Source organism: Coregonus clupeaformis, chromosome 1 (assembly GCF_020615455.1).
Source record: "Coregonus clupeaformis isolate EN_2021a chromosome 1, ASM2061545v1, whole genome shotgun sequence".
Classification (NCBI taxonomy): Eukaryota; Metazoa; Chordata; class Actinopteri; order Salmoniformes; family Salmonidae; genus Coregonus; species Coregonus clupeaformis.
In genome coordinates this window covers 6,736,267-6,748,588 of record NC_059192.1, presented here as the reverse complement: position 1 = coordinate 6,748,588, position 12,322 = coordinate 6,736,267, and the positions used below count along the sequence as shown (strand labels likewise).

At 42.1% G+C, this 12,322-nt stretch overlaps 1 protein-coding gene and 1 pseudogene across 1 annotated transcript; both read left to right on the top strand.

The window, feature by feature from the left end:
* Positions 1 to 2,427: 2,427 nt before the first annotated feature.
* Positions 2,428 to 5,051, top strand: LOC121581858 (annotated as a pseudogene).
* A 2,011-nt stretch (positions 5,052 to 7,062) lies between these two features.
* On the top strand, positions 7,063 to 12,098 carry LOC121576618 (CDGSH iron-sulfur domain-containing protein 1). The gene is made up of 3 exons (XM_041889948.2): positions 7,063 to 7,994; positions 11,235 to 11,437; positions 11,741 to 12,098. Exons 1-3 carry the CDS (start codon positions 7,964 to 7,966, stop codon positions 11,828 to 11,830), a joined length of 324 nt encoding a protein of 107 aa, XP_041745882.1. The 5' UTR covers positions 7,063 to 7,963; the 3' UTR covers positions 11,831 to 12,098.
* The last annotated feature ends 224 nt before the right edge of the window (positions 12,099 to 12,322 follow it).

The following is a 12,322-nucleotide window of genomic DNA, read 5'->3' as shown; positions in this document are numbered from 1 at the left end:
TTGGATTAGGCCTTACATTAGCCCCTGGTACTAGTCTGGATTAATGGCTAAACCTTGGACTACCATTTCATTATTTATTACCCCCAATAGCAGATCTTTTCAAATGTATTTTAAAAGTAGGTCCCAATTTTACGTGTGTGTGTGTGCGTGTGCATGTTGAGGTATCACAACTACTGATAAGATGAAATGATGAAACACCTCAAGCATCTAAACCAGGGGTGTCAAACTCATTCCACGGAGGGCCTAGTGTCTGCTGGGTTTACCTTTCAATTAAGACCTAGACAACCAGGTGAGGGGAGTTCCTTACTAGTTAGTGACCTAGACAACCAGGTGAGGGGAGTTCCTTACTAGTTAGTGACCTAGACAACCAGGTGAGGGGAGTTCCTTACTAGTTAGTGACCTAGACAACCAGGTGAGGGGAGTTCCTTACTAGTTAGTGACCTAGACAACCAGGTGAGGGGAGTTCCTTACTAGTTAGTGACCTAGACAACCAGGTGAGGGGAGTTCCTTACTAATTAGTGACCTAGACAACCAGGTGAGGGGAGTTCCTTACTAGTTAGTGACCTAGACAACCAGGTGAGGGAAGTTCCTTACTAGTTAGTGACCTAGACAACCAGGTGAGGGAAGTTCCTTACTAGTTAGTGACCTAGACAACCAGGTGAGGGGAGATCCTTACTAGTTAGTGACCTAGACAACCAGGTGAGGGGAGTTCCTTACTAATTAGTGACCTAGACAACCAGGTGAGGGGAGTTCCTTACTAGTTAGTGACCTAGACAACCAGGTGAGGGGAGTTCCTTCCTAGTTAGTGACCTAGACAACCAGGTGAGGGGAGTTCCTTACTAGTTAGTGACCTAGACAACCAGGTGAGGGGAGTTCCTTACTAGTTAGTGACCTAGACAACCAGGTGAGGGGAGTTCCTTACTAGTTAGTGACCTAGACAATCAGGTGAGGGGAGTTCCTTACTAATTAGTGACCTAGACAACCAGGTGAGGGGAGTTCCTTACTAGTTAGTGACCTAGACAACCAGGTGAGGGGAGTTCCTTACTAGTTAGTGACCTAGACAACCAGGTGAGGGGAGTTCCTTACTAGTTAGTGACCTAGACAACCAGGTGAGGGGAGTTCCTTACTAGTTAGTGACCTTCATTCATCAATCAAGTACAAGGGAGGAGTGAAAACCCGCAGACACTCGGCCCTCCGTGGAATGAGTGTGACACGTGCTGTAAACAATGTCGTGTAACTGAAATCCCTGTGCTGTGAGAAGGCAGTATTATCAAATTACGTTTCTCTTTGCTTCCAAAGCTCTAGTTTCCTGGCCAGTGAAATTGTTTAGTCAAGTTTAAATGTAAAGTATTTTTCCTTTTTCAGTGGTCAATATGTTATATCCATGGATTAGACACACCTACAAGTCTAGTATTGAAGCATTGTGAGTCCATGACGACCCTTCAAGTCAGTGTTTTAGTATGTTAGTCTGGCTCAATGTGAAGCTGCTCTTCCACAGTATTTACACACTGTGTTTGCGTCATGTATTGAGCCATCAAAACTGTCTGTTTTGTACAGAATTGTGTACAGAGATATTGCTTGCCACAGCACAAGGACAGCAATTACCTCATGCACCTACTTTAAGCCCATACTAAAGCGATATTGAGTGATTGGAGTTAAAGCAGAAGCCTTAGAAGTATCCCTTGCCTGCTCATTACAGTGTTGATAATGAACAGGAGTTTGATCTCTGATAACAAGCAGTAGCTTCTGTGTTGATCTCTTTGGTAATGTTCTAGCAATGCTGCAAACTCTGCCAATAACCCCCAAAACAAGTAAGTGATTGTTCAAAGCTGTTTTGTAATGTTAAGGATTATGCAAACTTGCTCTGAGAATCCGGTTTTATCTTGAATGTGTTTCTTCTTCTCGAGACCTGCTGAAGTTTTATTTAAAATAACTGTATTCTGTTTTAGAGGATGGACCTTTTATCATTGTTGATCTGAAGGTACACAGAGACCTATGAATATATCCACCAGCAATCTCTGCTAATGCAATGTCTAACCTGATGGTTACTTATCGTGTGTAAGGCCGTGTTTACACAGGCAGCCCAATTCTGATCTTTTGCCAATAATTGGGCAAAGATCAGAATTAGGCTGCCTATGTAAACGTAGACTTAGTGCTTAACTCTCTTGCTTAAGAAAAAATGACAAGAAAAGGAACACAAAATATTCTGTGTGCAATGTGTACGTACTGAAATTGACGTATTTGTTTCTAAAAGAAATAAAATTGTACAGCTATAGAGATTGGTGATTCTTGATGCTGTCAGGGAGAGGGGGGGATTGGGGATTATTGATGCTGTCAGGGAGAGGGGGGATTGGGGATTCTTGATGCTGTCAGGGAGAGGGGGGGATTGGGGATTCTTGATGCTGTCAGGGAGAGGGGGGGGATTGTCCAGATGGGAAAACGTTTGTGGAGATAATAGGTGTTGGTTGCAACTTATAAACATAATAACATTTCTCAGAGTATCAAAAAAAGAGTTTCTTCCTTCTGTATTTCTCCATTTCTGTTTTGTAGTCTTTGAGAAGTATGTTGATTTTGGGGGAAATCTGGTTTCACATTTATGTACAGTGAATTCAGAAAGAGTGGGACATCACCAACTGGGACAGCTTTAATCCTGATGGGTTTATTTCTGAATAGTTTCCATCAGGGACCCCCTGTACTTAGGTTAGGCAGGGCTCTGGTTCTTCTAGTACTGTTACTAGTGCTGTTATTTGAGTGAATTCAGAAAAAGTGGGACACTTCTGAGTGACATCTATCCAACATATTAGCCCAACGCATGATACACTTCAGATGTTTCCTAATCACACAAAATGGTATTGAATTGCCATTGGGGTACAATTAGGACTGTAATAACAGTGTCCCAGTTTATCTAACCTGATATCCCTTGTCAGCCAAATGCAAACTGAAAATATGGATTGTGACTCGGTGTACAGAAATAGGTGTGTCGTGCCTCCTGTGAATATGATAATATCAACATTTTTATTTTGTGTGTGATTCGGAAACATCTTGAGGATTTTAGAAATGTGTCATGATGGGCTAATATGTTGGATAGGTGTCTGAAGAGGTCAGAGGACAGAAACGCAGAAAGTGTCCCACTTATTCTGAATTCAGCCTTCACACACTGTGTTTGACATTCTAGTCTAGTTCTGTGAGTTGGCCAGTTGAAAAAGTCCAAAAGCCAAAACGTTTTGGGGGGCAGGACCGAGTTTGGGAAACCCTGCACTAGACAGTGTCTACAGACAGTCAATAGACAGTAGGAACGGAATGTTCTCAGCTAGGCTGAGGTCAATTGTAACAGATTCTCTATGGTTAACAAGGAAATACATCATTTCCGTTGTATGGAATAATTGTCAATAAGTTACATCTGTGCTTTGTGTGCTCAACTAGAAGGTTTAATTTATACCGAAGATAATATCCACCAGAGGGCGAAATAGTCTTGAAAAATATTGACACCAACCAGGCCTAAAAGTTAACACTGCTTCAACTTTAGGGAGCGGTAATATATGATGGCCAATAGTGGTTGCATTGAGATCAGTTGTGCGAAGTCTAGTCCTTTTGTGGAGATTTAATTCTAGGTACAAGAGGGCACTGTTTACCTGCAGATAAATTACAATTCTTAGTCGTGGATTGCTGATGCTATGTATTGGCCATTGAGAGGCGTTGAAGCCCCCGGACAGCCATATTGCCACTCCCTAGAAGGCTCAGTCCTCCATAGGAATTAATAGAATTCTACAGTATTTCAATTAATTGTTTCAAGTACAGAATTACATGTATATAAGTCGTTTTCTGTTGTAGTTGAGACAGTAACATTGGTACTTTAAAGAATTTTCTGAAATATATATTTTCATGTTTTATTTTGTATGTTTAGCTCACATAATATAATTTAAAAGTATGCATTCATGTGTCTGCAATAGAATACATGTGTCAAAAACGAATGTAGACCTTATTAAATGCATTTCTATAGCTTCCAAAATATCTACATATTTTCTTTAACAATTTGAGGAGTACCAAGATAGCTGTGCCGTGGCTTCAATACAGTTTACCCTGTCAGTCATACAGGGTTTATACACATCATTGATTTTACCTCGACGTTAGGTCCTCAAGACTCTCTGTAGTGGTGTTCGTAAGGCGCGTTCATATAGATCACGTCACAGTAAGACGGCACATATTGGGTGGGTTTTGACAACCACCAAAAAAGCAATACAAAACTGCCATACATACAGAGGTGAATATGGCGGACGGTTCTGAGAGGACGCTCCAAGTTGCAATCGCCGTTTCATTCGCGGTAGGCTTTCTTTCTGGATGGCAGGCGCCGACCGAGCGAGGAGGAAGTTATTGGATTGGAGAAAGAAACGGCTACAGGGTAAACTCTCAGAAACACAGAAGAAACTGGATTTGGAATGAGAGTGCTGTGTAAGTAAGCAAGTGGCATGCTATGGGTTGATTGACATGCAGTTACATTTGAACAACATTATGCTGTTACATAACATCAGCGAAGTTAGTGACTGGAAACATTGTAGCCAGAAGCCTACATTCAGTGTAAAAATGGCACAACAATGTAAATGAAAATGGATTGACATACATTTGTTGAAAGGGGTTGCAACCTGACATTCTAGCCTAATAAGTCTTGGGAGTCATTTGAAACTTTACTAATTTCACAAGGGAAATACAAAAGAATCTTAACTACGTTAGTTATACATTTTCCTCAAGTGTATCTTTGTTCTGCATTTTGTTTGATTTCCCCTGGAAAATTATAGCAGCAAATGTAGAACTGCTGGTGCTCTGGCACATTAGTCCATGCAACTGATTGTTGCATTTCTTTGGTAGCCTAGCCCTAGCTTACATAGGCCTAATTGCCTCGACTGTATGTACAGCATGATGTAATAATGTCTGTTCTGTTTTCAGGTCATCACCAAAATATATGTTCATCTATCAAAGGGAGCTGCGCCACTCGGGAGGCCCCTTCATTCTTAAACAGAAGAAGTTTGTAACCACCAAGACTCTTCCTAGAGCTGGCTGAGGTGACCAAGAACCCGATGGTCACTCTGACAGAGCTCCAGAGTTCCTCTGTGGAGATGGGAGAACCTTCCAGAAGGACAACCATCTCTGCAGCACTCTACCAATCAGGCCTTTATGGTAGAGTGGCCAGACTGAAGCCACTCCTCAGTAAAAGGCACATGACAGCCCGCTTGGAGTTTGCCAAAAGGCACCTAAAGGATTCTCAGACCATGAGAAACAAGATTCTCTGGTCTGATGAAACCACGATTGAACTCTTTGGCCTAAATGCCAAGCATCACGTCTGGAGGAAACTAGGCTCCACTCATCACCTGGCCAATACCATCCCTACGGTGAAACATGGTGGTGGCAGCATCATACTGAGGATGTTTTTCAGCGGTAGGGTCTGGGAGACTAGTCAGGATCGAGGGAAAGGTGAACAGAGCAAATTACAGAGAGATCCTTGATGACAACCTGCTCCAGAGCGCTCAGGACCTCAGACTGGGGCGAAGGTTCACCTTCCAACAGGACAACAACCCTAAACACACAGCCAAGACAATGCAGGAGTGGCTTCGGGACAAGTCTCTGAATGTCCTTGATTGGCCCAGCCAGAGCCCGGACTTGAACCCGATCGAACATCTCTGGAGAGACCTGAAAATAGCTGTGCAGCGACGCTCCCCATCCAACCTGACAGAGCTTGAAAGGATCTGCAGAGAAGAATGGGAGAAACTCCCCAAATACAGGTGTGCCAAGCTTGTAGCTTCATACCCAAGAAAACTTGAGGCTGTAATCGCTGCCAAAGGTACTTCAACAAAGTATTAAGTAAAGGGTCTGAATACTTATGTAAATGCTCTATAAACCAATATGTATTCCATATATATTTCTAAATAAAAGTAAAAATATATAATTGTATATATATATATATATATATATATATATATATATTTTTTTTTAAACTTTTATTTAGAAATGGGGGTCACCATTGAGACTAGGGTCTCATTCTCAGCCCTGTGAACATGAACACACAATTCAATACAACATAAAGCAAAATGTCAACATAAATACAACAAGATTAATCAAAACAAACACAACTATCACATATTGTCTCCCTCAAAATGTATCTAAACTGTCCAATGGAGACCAGCGAGTCCAGCCTCAAGGTGGCATGAAGGCTACTCCACGAGCTGGGGGCAGAAAAACTAAAAGCATTTTCCCCAGCTCATTGGAGACCCGCGGGACCTCCAGAACCAGCCAGTACAGACAGAGGGTCTGAAAATTGTTGGATCTCCAATTAATACAGCTTTTTATTTATTTTTTAAAGTAGCCAATGCTGGGCCCTTCTGGTATTCAGACTCCCATACAGAAAAGTTATATATGTCCATATATATCAAAGAACGTGACATATATTTAAAATATATGATCATATATTTATAACCCATACAGTGCTGTGAAAAAGTATTTGCCCCCTTTCTAATTTTCGCTATTACATATTTTTGATAATGAATGTTATCAGATCTTCAACCAAAACCTAATATTAGATAAAGGAAGCCTGAGTGAACAAAAAACACAACAATTACATACTTATTTCATAAACAAAGTTATGCAACACCCAATGCCCCCGTGTGAAAAAGTAATTGCCCCCTTACACTCAATAACTGGTTGTGCCACCTTTAGCTGCAATGACTCCAACCAAACGCTTCCTGTAGTGGTAGATCAGTCTCTCACGTCGCTGTGGAGGGATTTTGGCCCACTCTTCAATGCAGAACTGCTGTAACTCAGCGACATTTGTGGGTTTTCTAGCATGAACTGTTCGTTTCAAGTCCTGCCACAACATCTCAATTGGGATTAGGTCTGGACTTTGACTAGGCCATTCCAAAACTTCAAATGTGTTGCTTTTTAAACATTTTCATTTAGGCTTGTGTGTTTTGGATCATTGTCTTTATGCATGACCCAGCTGTGCTTCAGCTTCAGCTCACAGACGGATGGTCTGACATTCTCCTGTAGAATTCTCTGATACAGAGCAGAATTCATGGTTCCTTCTATTAAGGCAAGTCGTCCAGGTCCTGAGACAGCAAAGCATTCCCAAACCATCGCACTAACACCACCATGCTTGACCATTGGTATGAGGTTCTTACTGTGGAATGCAGTGTTTGTTTTTTGCCAGGCATAATGGGACCCATGTCGTCCATAAAGTTACACTTTTGACTCGTCTGTCCATAGAACATTCTTCCAAGAGTCTTGATGATCATCCAGGTGCTTCCAGTGGCTTTTTGGCAAACTTGAGTCAACTTTTTGGACGAAATGGGTTCTACAGACCCTTAGTTAGCCCACTTTTACATCGGCACAAATAATAGTTTTTCTTGTACAGTGCTATATTTGTACCGTATAGTGTCCAGGCATGCCATTGTAAGCCGTTGGACCACAGTAAAAGGCCAGCAACACAATATTATTTCAAAGGGCTGCTGGGTATTTAGACCACAGTCATCCAAGAAATAACACCATATATAGACTCTAGCGCTAGATCAATAGGGTCTGTAGAATATAATGTTTTTTAACATTAATTTACTTAAGCACCATTTCTCAATGTGCTCCACCGTATAATATTACATGTATCTTGTATAAAGTAGCAATTTTCCAATGGAGCTGGAAAGCTTAGATTTCCCCCCGATGTAGTTATAATTTTTTTACATTATGCACTATGCAAAAATGATTGATTTCGTGTCATTCGTTTTACCGCAGACTTTTATTTTGAAGGCAAAATCGGAAAGCCGGAAGTCTTAATGTTGCTGCCATATCGCTAGTTAGCTGCGTGTTCACATTTTCTAACAAATCTAAAATATGTGCCATTTACTACGCAGGATTTGAGCCATACCGATAGTTAGCTACACCTTCTCCACAAAACTGCGTTGGATCAATCGTATAGTTGCAAGCCATGAGTTCCAACAACGTTTCCCTGTCAAAAGGTAAATATGCCACGCTAACTAGCAACAAGTTGAAGCTAGCTTCTCCTAGCTAGTTAGACAGCTTGCTAACGTTACGTTACTTAGCTAGTTACGAAATTCTGTTATTTAGCAAATATTTCAGAAAAATGTGAGCTAGTTTATGACATTGGTTAATGTAATCTGTAAACGTTTTGACGATGGCATAATAGCTAGCATGCCTGTCATTTCGTAAGACTGCGACCTTGACTTGTTGCCTCCTGTTTTGTCTAGCCAGGCAGTTACTTAAGAGTTCATAACCCCTTTTCCCCATAAAAACGACAACATTAAGGCGCTAGAACTTATGCGTATCAAGAAATAACGGCTCAGTTGTTGGGTCTCCAGCGCTGCGGATATTTGAAGTGGAAGTTCTGGAAAGTTGACCATGAAACGGACATTAAATAACGGGAATGGTACATTTGTATCTGTTGGCCATCATAGATTGATTTCGATGTCATTCTAGGCTACTGTAGCCTGCATTTGATACAAGAAATATGTTGGAATGGCGATATCACTAGTCATTCATTGCAAATCAAAATGTTGCCACCTGTGTATCCTACCTGGAGCTGGCAAACGGATTTAATAAATAGCCTATAAATTCAGTTTATTGCTGTTGTAGCCTTATGTTATTATGCGATTATTAATGGAGGTTATCGATTGTGATCATGGTCACAGCTCGCCTCTATCGCAATTGCCGATCAGATGTTAGAATGGATGCATTAGATTGACGGAAACAAGTCAGTCAGATTAGGCTAAAGTAAAAAAAAAACACTGGCTGTTGTTGACAAGCTTATTCAGTTCATATTCATATTATTCATTTTTGATTCAGTTATTGAAATGAAGACCCCATCATCAGCAGCCTATTCCAGCATTAACCTATAGGCTATTGGGCAATACAAACACTTCTTACCTCGAAATCGCCTTGCTATTCAGGTTGAATAAATGAGTCTGTCAATTTGATAAATCATTCAGTTTAGGATATCTTGCCTATACTATTGTAGGCTATCTCAGGGTTTCCCCTAACTCGGTCCTGAGATTTCGAGAACCTCTGTCCAACTTTCATCACTCAAGCTCTCCCTTCTGATTCATTTATAGTTAAGCGCAAAATGGATTAAAGTTAAATCGACATCCATTGATGGAAAATGACCTGGCGAGTTTATTAAGTGCGAATTATATTTTATCTTGCGATATTTTGCATTTTATGTCGCTACAGGTTAGGTCGACATTATGGAAAAGGGGTTCATATGAGGCAGAGAAGAGTATTTCTGTGTAAGACAGGGTTTCCCAAACTAGGGGTCGTGACCTGATTTGAAATGGGGTCTCGAGAGAACATTCGCGCATGGTTCATAGAACCGGGCTTATGCCAGTATCCTCCTGTAGCTTCTCGATGCGGTTGTAATAAACAGAGCGGTTTCTGTTTTCTTCCTACAAATGTGTCTCTATATTTTAAATATAGTAGTAGTATGCCATTTAGCAGACGCTTTTATCCAAAGCGACTTACAGTCATGTATGCATACATTTTTACAAATGGGTGGTCCCGGGGATCGAACTCACTACCCTGGTGTTACAAGCGCCATGCTCTACCAATTGAGCTACAGAGGACCACCAAATACTACAAAATATTATGACGGCATAACTGAAAGGTAATCCTCTCAGGAACATGGTACATACGCACTCTACTACGCCCACAAGCCATTAGAACTGAGTGGACAAGACCAGGAAATAAATCAGAATGGGGGGGGGGAATAACATATTTTATTATTATCTACACAGAAGATCATACCATATCTTTGCCTGATGATCTTCTGAACTTCCCCAATACCTTTCTGATGCATTTCAGTCACTTCAAACCATACTGTCTTCAGATTGAAATACTGTCAAAAATACCAATAGCCTGCCTCCCGAGTGGCTGCATCGCAGTGCTTGAGGCATCACTACAGACCTGGGTTCGATCCCAGGCTGTGTCGCAGCCGGCCGCGACCAGGGGACTCATGAGGCGGCGCACAATTGGCCCAGCGTCATCCGGGTTAGGTGAGGGTTTGGCCTGCCGGGATGTCCTTGTTCTATCGAGTTCTAGCGACTCCTTGTGGCGGGCCGGGCGCATGCACGCTGACTTCGGTCGCCAGTGATACGGTGTTTCCTCCGACACATTGGTGCGGCTGGCTTCCGGGTTAAGCGAGCAGTGTGTCAAGAAGCAGTGCGGCTTGGCAGGGTCGTGTTTCGGGGGACGCATGGCTCTCGACCTTCGCCTCTCCCGAGTCTGTATGGGAGTTGCAGCGATGGGACAAGACTGTAACTACCAATTTGATATCACGAAATTGGGGAGAAAAAGGGGTAAAAAATGTATGTGTGTATATATACCAGTAGCCACAGCAGCCATTATAGAATGGCATGTTGCATTGAACAACAAAGGAGCTGATTGGCTGACCCTGCCATTCCAAAATGGCTGCGGTGGCAACTGGTAGCTAGCATGAAGAAGAAAAGGGCAGTTTTCCAGGAAACTAGCAGTATTTCAATCTTCTCAATGTATCAGTGTGGATAAAGGTCAAATGTGGAGTACAATGGCATATCCCATCCCTGCCTTGAGGTCTGTGTTTTTCTACCAATATCTCGCGCCGGCTCCACGGTGTCCTAATGATTGCGTTCCGACCGCCGTGCATCTCAGTGTAAACGAGCATAACAGTAGGGTCGGTATCTTCTGGGAAGCAGCCCCCATTCCAATTAATTCCATTCATGTATCAACGTTGAAGCAACAGAATGTGACAACTGCAAGATATGGATTCTTTACATAAGCAATGCAATACATTAGAATGTATTCTTCTAATGTGTTTGTTTGTAGTGTGGTTGGAGGCATACCTGAACTAGATACTGGATCAGTCTACATAAAAATAAAAATAAACTTTATTTAACTAGGCAAGTCAGTTAAGAACAAATTATTATTTACAATGAAGGCAAAAGGCCTCCTGCGGGAACGGAGGCTGGGATTAAAAGTAAAAATGTAGGACAAAACACACATCACAACAAGAGAGACACCACAACACTACGTAAAGAGAGACCTAAGACGACAACAACATGGCAGCAGCACAACATGGTAGCAGCACAACATGGTAGCAGCACAAAACATGGTACAAACGTTATTGGGCACAGACAACAGCACAAAGGGCAAGAAGGTAGAGACAACAACACATCACGCGAAGCAGCCTGTCCTAAGTTTTTGTTTTACAGCTGAATTGGCGGCAGCCATCGGCGTGACTGCAGGAGCTACAGCTGCGGCCATCCTCCTCTTCCAGTACTTCTCCAAGGGGTCAGGGGTCAAGCCCAAGGTCAACCTGGACCTGCAGAAAGACAACCCCAAAGTGGTGCACGCTTTTGACATCGAAGATCTCGGGGACAAGGCGGTGTACTGCAGGTGTTGGAGATCCAAGAAGGTGGGCTAGCTCTCCGTTTTGATACTCTTTGTTTGATTTCTATCACCATTATGGAAAAAGGAAGCGGAGAGACGTATTAAGACGTGGTTCCTGTACAGGGGAGCCATGTCTTAAACACTGGAAATCCATAGACACGGCATGGAAAGATGTTGTGGTTGTGAGGAGTGCTTTCTTAAAATGGGCCAACTGAAACTAACTGTAGGCGCTAGTAAGGCTACGTTATTACTTGCATTTGAGCAGGAACAAGGCAAGGAATGTTAAGATGTATTTTTGTGTGTGTTCTAACAACCTTTCTCGCCCTAGTTTCCCTACTGTGATGGAACTCATGCTAAACATAACCAGGAGACGGGGGATAACGTCGGCCCCCTCATCATGAAGAGAAAGGAGGCCTGAACAATCAATCAATCAATCAATCATGCGATTCCATGACTGCCGCTGCTAACATTCTGACGCACGCCAAGTGATCTTCGCTACGGAAAGGATGGCAGAGGTTGACTTGACATTACACTTGTAACAGTCATTACGTTACTCTATGTTAATAACCAAATAATCACCTTTTGGTTATAATTTATTGATTGATCTGACTAACATTTGTCGCAGGACCAAGCAGTTGTGTGGAAGTACTGTAAAATAAAGTGTCAGGCTGGTTGTATTTATTTAATTTAGCTGTCGTCTGTGCGTTATGTGATTTTCAGAATGCAAAGACTTGCTTGTATGTTGGATCAATGTCTGCCTTCCCCTTGTTTTTGTTGATACCATAGAGATGTTTAGAGGTCGCAGCGTTGTGTCTGTCCCATTGTGGCGTCTGTGAGAGCACAGGTAGTACCATTGAGGCCATCTCCATTTTGAAGTAGTCCATGTTCTTCTTCTATTACTTCTATGAGT

Bases quoted from the DNA above. Each gene is read 5' to 3' on its own strand.
- LOC121576618 (XM_041889948.2), top strand. From the start codon at position 7,964: ATGAGTTCCAACAACGTTTCCCTGTCAAAAG. The intron at 7,995-11,234 runs GTAAATATGCCA...TTTGTTTTACAG, and splicing joins CAACGTTTCCCTGTCAAAAG to CTGAATTGGCGGCAGCCATC. The intron at 11,438-11,740 runs GTGGGCTAGCTC...TTCTCGCCCTAG, and splicing joins GGTGTTGGAGATCCAAGAAG to TTTCCCTACTGTGATGGAAC.